At 51.0% G+C, this 17,833-nt stretch overlaps 2 protein-coding genes across 10 annotated transcripts in view; one reads left to right on the top strand and one right to left on the bottom strand.

The window, feature by feature from the left end:
- Positions 1-13,517, top strand: part of TGFB3 (transforming growth factor beta 3) — a 26,385-nt gene extending 12,868 nt beyond the window's left edge. The window contains exons 2-7 of the mRNA XM_006778809.2: positions 1,394-1,557; positions 1,805-1,934; positions 6,345-6,452; positions 8,523-8,694; positions 10,996-11,149; positions 12,281-13,517. Coding sequence (XP_006778872.1) covers positions 1,394-1,557; positions 1,805-1,934; positions 6,345-6,452; positions 8,523-8,694; positions 10,996-11,149; positions 12,281-12,439 — 887 coding nt within the window. The 3' untranslated portion in view covers positions 12,440-13,517. The remainder of the gene's footprint in view (positions 1-1,393; positions 1,558-1,804; positions 1,935-6,344; positions 6,453-8,522; positions 8,695-10,995; positions 11,150-12,280) is intronic.
- A 3,324-nt stretch (positions 13,518-16,841) lies between these two features.
- TTLL5 (tubulin tyrosine ligase like 5) overlaps positions 16,842-17,833 on the bottom strand; it is a 269,203-nt gene continuing 268,211 nt past the window's right edge. For all 9 annotated transcript variants that reach the window (XM_015558041.1, XM_015558046.1, XM_015558042.1 and 6 more), the window contains one exon: positions 16,842-17,464. Coding sequence is in view for 2 of the 9 variants with exons in the window: in XM_015558045.1 (XP_015413531.1) it covers positions 17,442-17,464 (23 nt within the window). In the remaining 7 variants the exon portion in view is untranslated. The remainder of the gene's footprint in view (positions 17,465-17,833) is intronic.

The raw sequence follows: 17,833 nt of genomic DNA, 5'->3' as shown, positions 1-17,833 counted from the left end.
GGGTGGTGGGGAGGAGCATTCGCTGCCTTTTGTCTTGCGGACAGGGACGAAAAGGCTGTGGGGTGATGGAGGCTGGTATAGCAGGGACAGTCAAGGCAAGAAACTCCTAGAGAGAAAGGAGCCATGGTGATGGACCAGCTTGATCTGAAGAAACATCCAAACACCTGTGGGTCTGCCGGGCATGAGATGTGGGCTCTTTGCCAGACCGATGTTGCCTCATTCAGTTTGAAACCTGCTGTGGATTATGTCCCTGAACTGCTCTGACACTTTCCATGTCTCCCTACTGTTAATGCGATAAAATCCAACCCCTCGATCTGATATTTCAGCCTCCCTGCATGTGGCCCCCAGTCTACTGTCTTAACTGGAACTCATTTGCTCCAGTGTGGCTGCCTGGGGTCACTCTTACTCACCTGCATTTCCTCCCCGTCCTGCCTTTGTTTCCAGCAGACCTTACCTGTGAAATTTCTTTCCTCTCCATCCTCCAGCTCTTTCCTCCTGCAGGACCCAGCTCAGATATCTTCTCTTCCATGAAGTGCTCTCTGCTTTCTCCCTCCTCTGATCTCTTTGCAGCAACTCCTGGGTTTCTCCGCAAGCCCTCAACACTTTCCCTCTGGTCCTGTTACTTGGGCCCATGTACTAATGGTCTCCCCTGTATATTAAGCTCCTCGAAGGCAGGGGCCACGTCTGTTCATTTTTTGTGTCCAGTGTTAGCACTGTTCTTGGTACGTAGTATTTGCTCAATAAATGAAGAACAGCCTGGCCACTGTGGCTTAGAGGTTGAGCATTGACCTATGAACCAGGAGATCACGGTTCGATCCCTGGTCAGGGCACATGCCTTGGTTGCCAGCTTAATCCCCCAGTGTGGGGTGTGCAGAAGGCAGCCAATCAATGATTCTCTCTCATCAATTGATGTTTTTATCTCTCTCTCCCTTCCTCTCTGAAATCAATAAAAATATATTTTAAAAATAATAAAATAAATGAATGAACAAACACATGAATGAATGAACCCACTGGCTATGAGATGATTAAACTACTAGGAGGGACAGCTGAGATCTCTTGAGAATCCATATTTTCTGAAAGAGTAGGAAGAGCAGGCTGGAGAGCCTGCTGGAGAAGATGTTAAGGCAATGGGAGGAGGGTAATGACAGCTGACTGGCCTGCCTTCCGGCCATGTCCTGGGGCTCTGGGGTCCCTCTGCTCCTCTCTCAGGTCTGTGTGTGATTCCAGGGCCACCGAGGATCTTCTTCCCATCTCCACGTTTATGGTAGGTCTGAGGCCTCAAGCCGCCAGAGAGGTCACAGGTGGACTCGGCCCCTTGGCCAGTGTCTGTTGGTATCCCACTGCTCCCGTGGGGCTCACTCATGCTGCGCCTCCCCGCTGCTTTGTCTCCTAGATGAGTTGGCTGTCTGCCCCAAAGGAATCACCTCCAAGGTTTTCCGCTTCAATGTGTCTTCAGTGGAGAAAAATGGAACCAACCTGTTCCGAGCAGAATTCCGGGTCCTGAGGGTGCCCAACCCCAGCTCCAAGCGCAATGAGCAGAGGATCGAGCTCTTCCAGGTGAGCCCCCTCCCAGAGCAGAGGCCAACCTGGTGGGAAACCCAGCTGGGCAGACCTGGGTGGGAATCCTGCCTCTCTGAGCCTTCGTTTCTGTGTGTCACGAAGAGGACTGAGAGTTAACTAAGGTGCTCAAAGCAGCATTCAGAAACTTGGTTTCCTCTTGCTCCCCTCACCGGTCCTGCACTGTGACATAGCTTGTGGGCCTCTGTCCAGGCCTCGGATTCCTACCCCTTTCTCTGTCCTGCAGATACTCCGTAAAGATGAGCACATCGCCAAACAACGCTATATCGGTGGCAAGAACCTGCCCACGCGGGGCACCGCCGAGTGGCTGTCTTTTGACGTCACTGACACTGTGCGTGAATGGCTCTCTCGGAGAGGTAGGTTGACTCTGAGAATAAGCATTTTGAAAGGAGCCTGGGTCCTTTTATCCTTCATGAAACAGAGGGAAGAAGACAGAACTCGGGGAGTCACAGATCTGGGTTTAAGGCCTAGCTTTGCCACTGACTCCCTGTGAGTCCTTCCTTCATTCACTCACCTAGTATTTATTAGCTGCTCACTCTGCACCGGGTCCTGGATTCAGCAGTGAACAAGACAGGCGAGATCCCAGATCTTATGGGGCCTTTGTTCTGGTGGGAGAGACACGTAACACACAAGTAAACATATTGACAAGGAAGAATCTCAGTTAGTGATAAGTACCATGAAGAACAGAGAGTGGGCAATGTGACAATGACTGGGTGGGGTCCGACATGAGATGCCCAGGGAGGGTCTCTAAGAAGAGCGAATTTGTGCCCTGAGATCTGAGTGAGGAGAAGGAACCAGCCTGTGCAAGTCAGGATAAAGGATGCTCTAAGCCAGTGGTTCTCAACCTTCCTAATGCCGCGACCCTTTAATGCAGTTCCTCATGTTGTTGTGACCCCCAACCATAAAATTATTTTCGTTGCTACTTCATAACTGTAATGTTGCTACTGTTATGAATTGTAATGTATATATCTGATCTGCAGGATGTATTTAGGCGACCCCTGTGAAAGGGTTGTTCGACCCCCAAAGGGGTCGCGACTCACAGGTTGAGAACCGCTGCTCTAAGCAAAGGAAACAGCAAGGCCCAGCCCCCCTGGTGAGAACAAGCTTGATTTGTTCTAGCGGCAGCAGACAGACCAGCATGGCTGGAGCCGAGTGAGCTGGGGTCAGAGAGGTAGCTGGGGCCATATGGACCTGTCAGGCTATGGTCAGGTTTAAGTGCTTATTCCAAGTGTGATGAGCTATCCTAGGAGGGTTATAAGCAGGGCTGGGGATATGGGGTGAGGTGATTTGTTTTACATACCCCTCTGGTTGCCATGAGGTTAAGGGAAAAGCAGGAATGCCAGGTAGGGCCTTATAGCAGCCTGGATGAGACAAGAGGCACTTTGGCTAGGGCAGTAGCAGGGGGTATGGAGGTGGTGTGGATTTATTCTATATTTTGGAGGAGAAGCCAATAGGACAGGCGGATTGTGTGTGGGGTATGAGGACAGAGGAGGAGTCTAGGTGATTTCTGATATTTTGGGACTGAACTAACACTTATTGAAATAGGAAGACGGGGAGAAGAGCACGTTTGAGGATGTTTCTATTTTGGCCCATTAAGTTTGAAAGGCCTGGTAGCCATCCAAGTAGAGCTGTTCAAATTTTACATGTCCCAAACGTCTCGCCCACTCGCTGTTCCCTCACCTGGAAAATAAGGCAATGGTTCCTTCCCTGCATGTCACCACAGGCCCCACCATTCCCCGGTGTCCCCCAGGAGTGAGGCTGGAAGTCCCTAGTTAGCATGAGTTACCAGCTTGCTTTGCTCACTTCCAGAACCTGCCTGGGCCCTGTGGGCATCTGAGTTTGCAGGTCCCCACCTAAGTGACATTACCCGGTGGCTGAGCTGGCAGACTGTGGGCTGGAGGCCCTGCCTCAGCTCCAAGGGACCAGGAATCTGTCCTATCTCTCTTCTGGAGCACCAGGACCACGTGGATCTGCTGACAGCAGCACTGTTGGGAATTCTGACTCAGACAGCACTCTGCCTGGAGCCCGACGTGGCTGCTGAGAGAGGCCAGGGAAACGAATCCCTTAGCTTCCCTGCCTGATTTGATCAGCTCCACCTGGATTTCTTTGACGCCCTGATGGAGTTCTTATTTTCACAGCTGCAGAGCTCAATGAGCTGTTTGCAGTGAGAATGATTTCCATCCTTCTGGAGACATCAAAAAGATAATTTCGTAATAGAATCTATGGGTCCCCCACCCACCATCCCCACTGCTGCCAATTCTGAGGTTAGTTCTTCAGTGGAACCTTCCGTTCCCTCTCAGCAGATGCTGCCTGCCCCCTGCACAGGGGGATCGTGCACAGACCTTCTCCTTCTGCACAGCTCATGAGCCTCTTCAGAGTTTGTGGCCCCAAACAAGGCAGCGAATGGAGCAGTTGGTGGTGTGGACTATTGAGGAAACGGAGTCACACATCTGGTATTGCATTCATTTATCAAGCACCTGACAGCCTACTATGTGCCAGGTTCCCAGGCTGTCTTCTGGGTTCCAGAGCAGGCTGGAGCTTTCTCCAGGGTTGGGGTCCCAGTCTCTCATACCCCTGAGCTATTGCTCCACCCCACCTGCATTTCCTCCATGAGCAGAGCCACGCCTCCCCCAGCAGGCGGGGCAGGGAGCACGCCCAGCATCCTGCCAGGAAGGGTGGACACTGGGAAAACAACCATTTTGCATCTCAGTGAGTGTGTGGGCATCTTCCTTGGTGCTCTGTGTTGGCCCCTCTTTTCTCTCTTTGTCTCTGACAATTAGGAGTGTAGCTCTGGCATCAGGCTGCCTGGGTTTGAATCGTGGCTCTACCCCTTACTGGCCAAGTTCCTTGGATAAGCCATTAAACTTCCCCAGGCCTCCGTGTCCTCGGATCTGTAGAACGAGGATAATAACAGTTCCCACTTTGTAGGATTATCATAAAGATCCAGACGCAGCGTGGAGGTCTCAGAGCGTGCTTGACAGGGAGTCAAGGGATGCTGGTGATTATTGTCATCGCTCTGAGCTCTCTGCCTAGACAGACCTGTCGGCCCAGCCAGGCCATCATCTCACACCTGCACCCGAACCCTGACTCTCCCCAGCACATCTGTCTGCACCTTGATTTTCCAACTCACAGAATCATAGAACTTGTCCGCTCCAGGTCTCTCCGGGCCTACCTTCAACCCTCCGGGGTAGCAGGAGTCCCCTGTTTCGTGTAGCCCATTTCAGCTGCTCCAGCGCCTTCCTTCAGCTGCCTTAAACCAGGAAGAGTCCACACCTTTAACCTCCCTCCCGTACCCGATCACCGCTGCTTCCAGATCAATAGCGAGTCTCTCACTGTCTCACCCACCAGAACTGACATGAGACCAAACCCGACCTGGTTTCCCTGCACAAAACTACTGGATTCAGTTCAATTTTTTCACTTATTTTTCTTCCACTTCACTCAACTTTTTGTACTCGTTTCCTTGCTTCCCCAATTTCAGTTACCAAAACACTTGATCCCAGAACTCATAGGGGAAAGGGCCGGAGCTGGCCCCCCTACACCAGAACATCAGTCATCAAACCCGGCACCTCACGCTTCCTTGGGCTTGTTCTCTCCGGCTCATGCCATCGGACCCTCGGCCATGGCCCTCCGCAGCCCCCTCTGGGCCAGCTCTGGTTTCACAGCTGCCTCCACGCGCTGTTTGCTTTCTCTCAGACTTCCCTAGGAAGCTGAACAAGGTTCCGGAAGAAACCTCTGAGGATCCTTTACCTGCTCGTGCTCTGTTCCTTGAGGGAAATATAGCCAACTGTAACTTTCATTTTATCTCCCCCGGGATCTACCTCTTTATGTCTCCAATCCCAGCCCTGAGACATGCTGGCAGCCTCCACTCAGACGGGTTCTGCTGCGTGTTTGCCACCGACCTTGCTCGGGCACGCTCCTGACTTACTCCTACAGCCCAGACTCGACCACCTTCCTCCCATCTGTGGCCCTTTGAGTTTGGGGCCTTTGGAATCACTGCCTCTCAGTCCCAGAGTTCTTCAGGTTTCCCCTTTCCCTGGTCTCTCCCAGCCCCTCTGCCTCTTCCCTTCATCCTTAGCTCGAGTACCTCCTCGTCCAACAAGCACCTAGAGCAGTGGTTCTCAACCTTGGCTGCACATTGGAATCACCTGGGAATCTTTTTAAAATCCTGATTTCTGGGCCTCATCCTCCGGAAATTCTGTTTCTTTGTTATGGGGTGAGGCCTTTTTTATCTTCCTTCCTGCTCCTCTTTTTTTTTTTTTTTTAATGTGTTAATTGCTTTTAGAGAGGAAGGGAGAGGGAGAGAGACAGAAACATCAATGATGAGAGAGAATCATTGATCGGTTGCCTCCTGCATGCCTCCCATTGGGGATTGAGCCCGCAACCCAGGCATGTGCCCTGACCAGGAATCGAACCATGACCTCCTGGTTCATAGGTCAACACTCAACCACTGAGCCACACCACTGGGCGCTCCTCATTTTTTGGGCATGTGACAATTTTTCCCTAATACCATCTTTTCAACATAGATGACTATTGAAATTCTCCTTCCTGAACCCCACTAGTTACGCCTCCAGAAATCCATGGGGTGTGGCAGCATGAGTGGGAAGGTCTGCACTGGCTCTGGCATCACTTTCTGTCTCCTGTGCCCCTCAGGACAGCCCACTTCTGTCTGTGGCAGCAGAGGCCCGGTCCTCCGGTGCATGGGCGGGTCGTCCACGTCTCGATCACACAAAGTGCTTTTCTCACCCACTCCGTGTCTTATTTTGCAGAGTCCAACTTAGGTCTGGAAATCAGCATTCACTGTCCGTGTCACACCTTTCAGCCCAATGGGGACATCCTGGAAAACATCCATGAGGTGTTGGAAATCAAGTTCAAAGGTAACAGAATGCACAGGACAGGAGTCCCCTCCCAGACCCCAGGCAGAGGGACCAAGCTCCCTCGCAGAGATGGCCACTCTCTGTACTCGAGTCCTTCTGCTTTGCCCCCAAAACAATGAGCGTGACTGTCAGTTTCTAGACGTAAAGCACACATTAGCATGCGGAAGACACTGTTGGGTTGGTCAGAGCAGTGAAATCATGTAGGTAAGCGGTACCACCGCTCTGCGCTCAGTCAGTAAAATGGGGGTGCGAGGACCTCTTTCCCAGGGTTGCTATGCAAATTAAATGAGATGACAAGTGTATAACACAGTGTCAGGAATACTCAACAATAATAGTCGGCTCCCGCTTCCCTAAAAGCAATGGACTTTGGTGGCTGTGAATTGAGGTGTCCTGACTACCGAACCTGCCGGGTGTTACAGAGCCCCCTTGATCCTTGCCTGGGCGGCACCTGGGTTTGAATGACGGCTTCAGGGCTCCGGGTGTTTGTGATGAGATGATGAAAAAGTTGAGAGTCATTTCAGGTTTTCCAATGTGTTTCTAAGGCGCTCAACCTAGCCCAGTGGTTGGCAAACTCATTAGTCAACAGAGCCAAATATCAACAGTACAACGATTGAAATTCCTTTTGAGAGCCAAATTTTTTAAACTGAAACTATATAGGTAGGTACATTGTTATTAACTTAATTAGGGTACTCCTAAGCTGGCCTTTGCTAAAAACGTCCTCAATCTGAGGGGTCGACCTCAGCGAACATACCCCCACTTCTTCTAATGCCACTTCTTCAAAATAGACTTGCCCAGGCCGAAAACCGACTTCTGCGCCTGGGCCACGAAGTTTCAATCGCACTGTACGTGCGTGCCCGCACGTGGTATTTTGTGGAAAAGCCACACTCAATGGGCCAAAGAGCCGCATGTGGCTCTCGAGCCGTGGTTTGCCGACCACTGACCTAGACCATCTCTGGATTTCCCTTCCATAGCCCATTCTGGGTAATGAGGCACACCTGAAGCCAGGTGGTTCATCAAGGTCAAAGCAACCACGTCAAAGCCTGAGGTCCGAGGCCTGTCTGGAAAATGGTGCGGGCATGTGGCTCCCTGCCCGGGGCAGTCCCTTTGACAGTCAGGGGCTCTATTTCAGAGCCTTTTTTATTTTTTAAGCCAAGCATTTGACATCCTAATTACAGAACCTCAGAGCTCAGATCTTTGGCGTCCACACCGACAGGCCAGGTCAGGACGAAATCCTGCCACTTGGGTTTTGCTCATAAAGATCATCAGGAAAGGAAATTGGAAACCCCGGCCTCTCGTTTATCTCACGGCCCAGGTGCCCCTGCGTGAGGTCCAAGTCCCTCCAGTTACATGTAAATTAACCTCCTGGGTCCTGTCCTGGGTAGAGATGGGCCATAGCTGGCAGCTGTCTGTCACAATATAGACGTCCTTTCAGTTGAGACGCTTTCCAATCCGGCCTCCATTCTTTTCCTTTTCAGATGAAATAGCAGGTTTTCTTCCCAGAGTCTGTTTGCTAAGCGGATTATTGCTCGCTTCCTTAGCTCCTCTGAGTTTTACAGTGAAAACATTTGAATGGGATCAATGATTCCGTCTCATTCCTCTGCCTTCTATTCAAGATGTCTTACAATTGTGACACCTTAAATTACAGCAGGGACTTCTGGGTATCTTGACCAATTCAGATCATAAGAGGGAACTCACACCCGCAAGGGTCCATGTCCCAGAATCTAAACGAACAGCCCAAAGAAATGTTAGGTAGCTGCTCAGTGACAGATGTTTCACGGGTCCAGGAGCATCTCAGGAAAGGCTAGTTCATTGGTTGATCTCTTCCCACTCACCCTCCCTGCCTTCCTTCTGAGGTTCGACATCTGTTCAGATGTTCGCACACAGGCGGCATGAGGGGGCCGCCCAGGGCTGTCCTGTGGGTTCTTCTGATAGTGGTTCCCCCATCGAGTCTTTCCCTTCCTCACAGACCACACTGCCCCTCCTCCTGGGCAGGGATGGGATGGTGTGAGAAGGCGGCCTCCACTCTGCCTTCCTTACACAGGAGATTGTTGCCTTCCTTCCCTCCTGTAGGTGTGGACAGTGAGGACGATCACGGCCGTGGAGACCTGGGACGCCTCAAGAAGCAGAAGGACAACCACAACCCGCATCTAATCCTCATGATGATCCCCCCACACCGGCTGGACAGCCCTGGCCAGGGCGGTCAGAGGAAGAAGCGGGCCCTGGACACCAATTACTGCTTTAGGTGAGCCTGGGCCACTTGGGATCCGTGAGCTCCTGAGGCCACTGCACGGGTTCCTCCTGGTATTCAACGGAGGGTCCCTGAGGCTATTCACAAACGTCTTCAGGAACGATTTACAAACCTTTCTCTTTCTCTGGGAGCCCCCAGTTCTCTGCAGCCCAGCTCTGTGAGGCCCTGGATGAAGTACCAGGAGGAGAGCGTGGGCTGAAGCCTCTCCATGGTTCTCATGTTTTTTTAAAAAAATGTTTTTATTGATGTCAGAGAGGAAGGGAGAGGGAGAGAGAGATAGAAACATCAATGATGAGAGAGAATCATTGATTGGCTGGCTCCTGCACGCCCTACACTGGGGATTGAGCCTGCAACCCAGGCATGTGCCCTGACCGGGAATCAAACTGTGACCTCCTGGTTCAGAGGTCGATGCTCAGCCACTGAACTATGCTGGTCGGGCAATGGTTCTCATGTGTTAGAGTACTTGTAGGATGTGTTTGCCTGTGGGCGATGCTTGCAGGAATTTCCATGGAAGAAGTGCTCTGTTCCCTCTGAAGGGTCCAAGAATGTTACAGGATGAGGGGAAACAGGGTAGTCTCCATTTGTGTCAGGCAATCTGAGCTAGAGAAATTAATGAAGTAATTCAGATGTTGTTCAGTAGCCTCAGTGAAGACAAACAGAGCTTGTCTTATTTAGGAGTAGTTTAGCTCCTTCTCGTTTGTAACGGAGGGGCTGCTAAAGCATGCACAGCAGTTAATAGAAGGTAGAAATGACCACATTCGTGAGAAGGTCCGAAGGGTAAATGCTTTAAGAATTTGGAATTCATCTACGGATGCAGGAGAGGCTTCAGAGGGTGTGGAATCTGCGCCTTGGAGGACGAGTGAGTGTGGGTGGAGACATGGGAGGAGGAGGCACTTCTAGTAAAGGAAGGAGCATGAATGGGTCAGTCTGGCTGGAGAGGAGGGTGCCTGGATGGAGTCGGGGAGAATGACTTGGGAAATTTTTAGCTCTAAAACCATGTCTTATGAGGAACAGTCAAATGAATGAGGGATGTTGAGCTTGGGGACTAGAAGGGGTAAGAGAGGCAATGTGGTTGCCTCCAACCGTCTGCAGGCTGGTTTGTGCGATTTGTTCTATGTGGCGCATAATCAGTTAGGAATGGGTGCTCTTGGCTGCAAGTAACTGTGGCCTAAACCACTCACGATTTCTTGTTCATCAGCAGCCTGCAGCAGCAGGCTCAGGGTTGGTCTGGCTGCTTAATTATGCCACTGGGGACACAGGCTTTCCCTCTCTCTTCAGTCTGCCACGTTTAATGTGTTGCCTTGCTTTTCATGCTCTTGTTTATGGTCACCGTGTCTGCTGGTAGCTTGTCTGCGCTGAAGGTGAAAAGGGGAAGAGGCAGAGCTAGTAGCGTTCCTCTTCCATCTGTGACTTTTACATCGAATCAAATATTTTTTTGCCAGAATTTGCCCTCATCTCCTGCATGCTTCTCCTTACGTCTGGTCATTGCTGCGTTACATGACCACCCCCATCTGCAAGGGAGGCCAGGAAAACGAGTATCTGGTGTTCTAGACTCTGTCATGGGAAGCAGCAAGAGAAGGGGGTTAGGGATGAAAAGATAATAAAGAATGTCTGCCACGGTTCACCCCTAGGACTCAAAAGAAGCCAGATTTTGGCCTTGGAAGTAGCAAGTCCTAGGTCTCGGCAGATACTGAAGGAAGACTAGCGCCCACCTGACAAGGGGTACTGCCCAATGGGTCTCTGCAGGCAACAGAACGGAAGTGTCTTGATGATCACATTCGGGGTGACCTAGGAATTGTGAGTCTGATAACAGAAGGACATGCCTCATTTTGATTCGACAGCCTTGAGATTTAGTCTAAAAGCAGTCTTCTACCGCAGTACATAAGCTGCATGAGCTTAGAGTTCATTTCTGGCTGATGCACAGTAGGAAGGTAATGAAATCAGCCTCCACTAAGCTGAGCTGGCTAATAACATTCAGTGTTTGCTTTTCTGTGGAGCGATTTATGTCTCTGCTTTGATTCATAAAGTAAATGGGAGCAGGGCCCCCCTTCGTCTTTTTGCTCTTATTCATCATCTACATCTGCTGGGTATGTCCTTGGGACCAGGGTCTTTAACAGAAAACTCCGTTATAGCCTCTACAGCTCCATGCACTTGAACCTGGGTTTCCACTGATTAGACCCGCTCTGACAATGACTAGGAAGGACTCCAAGTGCAGAGATGAGGGCCGCCTGTGAAGTTGTTCATGTCAGTGGCTGGCGTTTAAGTTGGGTTTCTGGAATGTGTTTTGTGTTGCAGCAATGTGGAAGAGAACTGCTGTGTACGCCCTCTCTACATCGACTTCCGCCAGGATCTGGGCTGGAAATGGGTCCACGAACCTAAGGGCTACTACGCCAACTTCTGCTCAGGCCCTTGCCCATACCTCCTCAGTTCAGACACAACCCACAGCAAGGTATGGAGCGGGGCTCAGGCCCCAGGGAGTACTGGGGCTCCGTCCACCAGGCCACCTGTTTAAAAATGATGCGTGAAGGACTGAATGCTGAGGGAGGGAGCGATGAGCTGGAGCGAGTAAAATCCCTTCAGTGAAGGTTCTGATGTTGGCACCCTGGCCCAACTCTACCTGGGCACATTCTACCCTTCCTTAATTACTTACATAGTTTCGGCCAGATTTTTCAACCTCTCTGTCTAAAGCTTTGGTATTGTTCTGAAATTAATTCGCTCCATCCACCCTGTATGTTGGAGATGTGTGCGCATGGCTGGCAGGTGACGTGGGCAGAATGGCTTCCACCACCGCTTGGAGAAGTCTGGTAATTCCAGCCTCCTGACTGTAGAAAAGTTATTGTGAAAGACGATATAAAGCATGCAGAAGCGGCTAAAGGAAATAACAGGAAAAAAAGGGGCGAGAGAGGGGGTCCATGACCCTGAACCCAGTGGGGGGTGGGTGAGGGGAATAAAACCAGGGCAGTGATTCACAAGGCACTTTCCTTACAGCTCATTGTTACGACATCTTGTCTGGGGCCCCCGCACCCTGGCAATTACCAAATGGCGATGTTTTGCGAAGTACATTTCTCACCAAAGTGGCCAATTAGAACTGGGAAGACCAATATAGGAGTGTTTTCTTAACAGAGAGAGAATTCCAAGACTAGAAGTCCCCCATAGCTGTTCATATGCTGAAACTGTTAACAAACAGGTGTGGCTGCCCCCCCTTCCTGCTCTGTGGCCAAACAGGACAGGTCACCCACGCCAGCTGAGCGTGTGTCCGTGGTGTGGACCACGTGCCCAGTCTCTGGAGCAGCCCTAGAGGGCGTGGAGGGTCTCAGGCCTGAGGCCTGGCTTTCCAGCCTCTAAGCCAGCGGTTCTCAACCTGTGGGTCGCGACCCCTTTGGCGGTCGAACGACCCTTGCACAGGGGTCGCCTAAGACCATCCTGCATATCAGCTATTTACATTACGATTCATCACAGTAGCAACATTACAGTGATGAAGTAACAACGAAAATAATTTTATGGGGGGTCACAACAGGAGGAACTGTATTTAAAGGGCCAGAAGGTTGAGAACCACTGCTAAGCGATGTGTCCTCCCCAGGTGCTGGGCATGTACACCACCCTGAACCCCGAGGCCTCGGCCGCGCCTTGCTGCGTGCCCCAGGACATGGAGCCGTTGACCATCCTGTACTACGTCGGGAGGAACGCCAAGGTGGAGCATCTCTCTAACATGGTGGTGAAGTCCTGTAAGTGCAGCTGAGGCCCCGCCGGCAGCGGAGGGAGCGGAGAGAGAACTGCCACGGCCAGCCGGCCTGCCTGCTCCTTGGGAAACACAAAAGCAACAGACCTCACCTGGCGGCCTAGAGCCCACAACCTGCGGCGTCGGGCAAACGGCCGAGACGGGGGCTCCCTTCCGGAACATTTCTTTCTTGCTGGCTCTGAGAATCACTGTGGTAAAGGAAGTGTGGGTCTGGTTAGGGGAAGGCCGAACTCTTCAGAACACACGGCTGTTTCTGTGACGTAGGCAGGTGGTGGGGATGGAGGAAGAGGGGGTGGCAAGTTGACAAGTGGTGTGGCAATGGGGTTGGGGAGACAGGGAGGAGGAAAGGCAGAGAGTGGCCGGGACAGGGCCAGCCCGGAAGACACGTCTGACCGAGGTTAGATTTGCTCATCGCTGCCCCATGTCGGCTCTAGGGAATCTGGATCATGTTATACACGGCAAGCATTTTTCTTCAGACAGGTTACCAAAACATGGTCCCAGTGTTGTCTCTCATTCGACCTGGGATGAAGGACGAATCTGTTAAGTTTTGCAAACCGTCCTCTGGGCATCAATCAGCATCAAGGGTCATAACAGGGAAAACGGCCAGGTAATATAGTTCCCGGGCCATCAACTCCATGGGGCCCTCTGGGTACATTGAACTTAGAAGCAGAAGGTGCGAAGTAACCCTTCTCCTGTCTCCCCTCTGGGTCCCTCCTCTTGCCTTCTTCTTCGGTGGTATTTCCCCTTGGACATCTGGCTAGACACCTTCCAGGTCAGGGTACACATATCTGAATTTGGGGTGTGTGCAGCCTTTGGGGTATCATGGGCTTCCCTCTCCCCTAAGACCCTTTGTTCATCTGGTGTTCCTGGAAGCAGGTGCTACGTGTGGGGCACGCGGGGAAGTCACACGTGTGCCACACAATGACTCGGCCCCAGACACGTAGACTGAGGTATAAAGACAAATACAAATATTAATCTCGAGATCTTTGTATAAATAAATATTTTTGGGGAATCTTGGATCATTTCATCTTCTGGAAGATTGTTTTTAGAACAGTAAAATCCTTATTCTAAGGTGTAAGTCTGACTCGATAAATGTCCTTAGTTACCATTTTCTTAATTTCCTGTCCATACCTGCTAATCAGAGGTACTGGGAATCTGGGGCAGAGAATCGCAAATGTTGATCGAATACATTGATTAGCGTGATCAGCCTGGACGTGGCTTACGGCGCTGCCTCCCGCCATCTGAGAAGACCGCACTCTTGTGTTCCGTTTTCTTCAGTGTGTATTATTCTCAGACACACAGAGGAAGTGGCTCAGATTTGCAGAAAGTACACTGTATGAATCTGACCTCCATTTAACTGTGGGCAAAAGCACTTGGGGTGGACCATGCATAAGGAAATGTGTTTTTTTGTACATTCACTGTAAGTGACCAACATCATCCGTTTTGAAAATCTCATCTCACCCCTAAACGGTTTGGCTCAGTGAATAGAGCGTCGGCCTTCGGACTCAAGGGTCCCAGGTTCGATTCCAGTCAAGGGCATGGACCCAGTAGGGAGTGGGCTGGAGGCAGCTGATCAATGTTTCTCTCTCATCGATGTTTCTAACTCTCTATACCTCTCCCTTCCTCTCTGTAAAAAATCAATAAAATATATTTAAAAAAAATCATCTCATCTCAGCGTCCAAATCAGTGAGTTAGAGACACTGCCTGTGGCAAATGGCCTGAGAATAAGCGGCCATGTCTGCCATCAGAGGAAGCCTAGAAGAGCTAGCAGGAGCCCCTTAGACCTGGGGCCTCTTGCCAGGGACTTGGGGATGGGAGGGGCGAGAAAAGCGCAATTCAGGAACTCTCCGTGGGTCACAGATCCCAGGGCCGTGCAGAGTTCATCCTGGTACCGATGTCCACACAAAGCAGCCTTCTGCAGGAGTGAGGCACATGCTCCTCTGTGGAAATCGCTTTGCCATGGGTGAACTCAAAGTCTATCCTAGGCTAAATTTCTCAGGTCGAAGGATGTGGACGATGTTGGTGCGAGTGCCCCTTGCTCTCTGGAGTTCTCCCAGGTTGAGCTCCTGAGTTTGCACAGCAGGACCTTTCCCTGCGTTGTCCATGCCCGGACAATGCTAAGGTCTTCTCTCCCAGCCTCCATTCCATGTGGCATCATTTACTCCCACGGTACTCAGTGTCCCCCCCCCCCCTCCCCGTGTCCCTGCCCTACAACCCCGGCAGGTGGACGGAACAACCCTGGCAGGTGGGCTGTGTTCCGCCTTACCCACGGGAGCCAGTGGAGCTAGAGGGGGTGTAACATGCCCAGCCCTTTGGCCGTAGCCACTGCTATCCCAACTTTCAGTCTACTCACCTATGGCTGTCATTCTCCAACTTCAGTGGGTGTGAGAATGACCCAAGTGTTTATTTAAAATGTACAATTTCAGGCTGCAACTCCTGAGATGTCTTTAGGCCTGGTGTAGGGTCCATGCTGCCTAAAAACTACATGTTGAGACGCAGTGGATTATACCTGACATTGTTGGTCCTTACAACGCATTGAGGCTTAAATAAGAGGGAAATCATCTCTGTGGTCCTACAATAAACTTTCCTTATTATCCAACCCCACGGACATCACTAAAGCATGGGGCTGTGGTTCATCCTAATGCACCAAGGCAACGAGATGTGTTTCCTGAAGTATCCCAAAGAAAGCAGCACACACTGGGATTCCAAATGTTCCTTTTATGTCGGGGCTCTACTCTGATCTTAGCAATATGAATACGGGCAGGGGTCTGGCGTCCAACCTCCCAAGGGCGCGTCACTTACAGGTACTACAGAAGTTTGAGCCATTGTCTGTCCATCTGCAAACTATACGCTTGCTTTGGGGGAGGGGGAGGAGGGACACTGCTGTTGGAGGGGGATCATATCTGTCTGGTTTACTACTACACCCGATTTCCCAGCACCAACAGGGGACTAGAAAGGAATTCTAATTTGTCTCCTAACTCAATTCACAACCAAGTTAGCAAACAGCTAAGGTGGCCCTCAGACTACGACCAAGAGAAATCTAGAACCAGTAAAAATGGCTTGAGTGGACCTGCCTAAATGAAGGGAGTCTGGTCCATACCCGATCAGGACCTTGAATGCAGGAAGAAATCAGCTCGAGATTCAATTCTGATTAGTCACCTAGGGCAGTGGTCGGCAAACTCATTAGTCAACAGAGCCAAATATCAACAGTACAACGATTGAAATTTCTTTTGAGGGCCAAATTTTTTAAAACATACCTCAAAACAATGTACCTCCCCCGCACTACGTATCCTGCGGCCCGCCTGAGCCGCGTCTCCAGTCGCCCGACTGACCAACACCCCCCACTTCTTCTAACGTCACTTCTTCAAAATAGACTCGCCCAGGCCGAAAACCGACTTCTGTGCATGGGCCACGAAGTTTCAAACGCACTGTACATGTGCGCCCTGTGCTATTTTGTGGAAGAGCCACACTCAAGGGGCCAAAGAGCCGCATGTGGCTTGCGAGCCGCCGGTTGCCGACCACTGACCTAGGGCAATCCCAAGCACTCCCGTGGTTCCAAAAGTTCTTTTACTGAGCTCACACCCTCTTATCCTTTCTCACAAGACCCACATGGTGAGTCTCCCAATTCTAAACAGCAGCAGGGGACTATGGAGGCATTCTCACTCGTCTCCAAACCACTGACAACCAAGTTAGCAAACAGCTAAGGTGGCCTTCAGACTACCTACGGACCAGAAGTCCCGGGAACGTCTGGAACAGCCTCTCTTTTCTCTTGCAACTGACAGGCCTCACCCTTTACAGGCAGGCAAAGGGCTTCAATGCGTCCAAACCTTGGTGCCCATTCATTATCAAAGGCAACCAAGTTCCTTTCCTCTCTGCTTCTTTGGGTGTCCTTTTCTTTTGGGGTTTCAATGCTGAGTCTACAGCACATTGTTGGAGACACCCCAGGCACTGGGTTCTCACCCAATACCTCCCTAGGCAGCGAAGTCAACCCTTTGGTGGCCTGTCACCTTTTCTCCAGCAGGAGCCAGAGGGAGGACCTGGAGAGATGAGGGAGCGAGAGTGCGGAGGGGAGGCCGCCAGGCCTGCATCGCTGTAACCGGTTGTCTGGGAAACGGTGTGCCCTTGGACTCACGCTTGCGTGCCAGTGGAGTTAGTCTGATCATGGAGACATTGGCACAGACCAGCCTCCCAGGGGCAGGAGCCCCCCTCGGGGAGCAGCTTGGACCCACCGCCTGCTGAAACCACGTGTAAGAATAAAACACCTCTTTATCGCTTCCATTTCTAAAAATGAAGTTGAAAAAATTGCCCAGCAATGACATAAAATGAGAAGGTGGTCCCAACCATTTTAGTGTCGTTGGTGAATACTGATTGATGGGAAATTAGTCAATGGAAAAAAAGAAAATAAAAATAGAATTACTTTATTAATTTTAGAAATCAGTCATGCCAAAGGGTGCCTCTGCCGTGGCCCGTGTGGTCAGCGGCACACTGACTTTTCTCCTCTCCGGGAAACCCGTGCCGGAAGCCTCCCTCTCCTCCCCAAACCCTCTGAAAAGGGAAGGACCGCTCTGGTGGGTAATGCTGGGGGAAGCAAAGCTGAATACTGCAATCTGGAAAAGAAGAGGAAGCAAAATGCAAATAGCCAAAGAGCCTCTTTTATATCATCTCTGTGTGGCAGCAGGGAAGGGACAGAGATACCTAAGCAGGTTGGGGGAGGAATAGGGGGGACGATACACATGTGCTCTGAGGGAGTAGACAACGCATCCGCCGAGTGTCCCCACTGCCAAGTTCCATCCAAATCCAGCCGACGTGTTTTCCTGTCCTCTCAGTAAAAGTCTGGATTGGCTGGTTGGCAACCAAGTGCTGCTGCTTCTGCTGGAAGGCTTTCGGGACTGGGGCAGCAAAAAAATACTATGGACCCCGGCAGCGCTGGCGGATGCTGCACCCCAGCTGCACCCTGGAGCAGAGGAGCAGTGGGCAGGTCCTTCCTCTGCGCGCTCGTGGCTCATCTCTTAGAGGGAGCAGGATCTGAAGAGAGAAAATCAACCACTGAGTGACCGCAGAGCGCGATGGCTGGCTTAGTCAACATCACCGCAGAATAAAGAAGTTGGGGCACAAATAAATGAAGTAGAAAACTTTTCACTTTAACTTTCATTGGAAACCTTTCTAAAACACATCTGTTCCGCTGCTGCTGCTGTTTTGTGTAGTTCCTTTACTTCCTTCTTTTCTATTTTTCCCCCCTTGCTTCTTAAATGGAAGATGCTAAATACGTTAACCTTTTCTAGAAACTTGCGGCCAGCATTATTAGCATTCAATATTGAAATGCATGGAAAAACCGCTGAGTTTGTCCAATATTCCCTCTACTTTGGGCTGTTAGGTAACACTCTGCCCCATCCC

Source organism: Myotis davidii, unplaced genomic scaffold (genome assembly GCF_000327345.1).
Source record: "Myotis davidii unplaced genomic scaffold, ASM32734v1 scaffold309, whole genome shotgun sequence".
Lineage (NCBI taxonomy): Eukaryota > Metazoa > Chordata > Mammalia > Chiroptera > Vespertilionidae > Myotis > Myotis davidii.
Note: the sequence above shows the minus strand (reverse complement) of the source record. Positions and strands in the feature narration are given on the sequence as shown.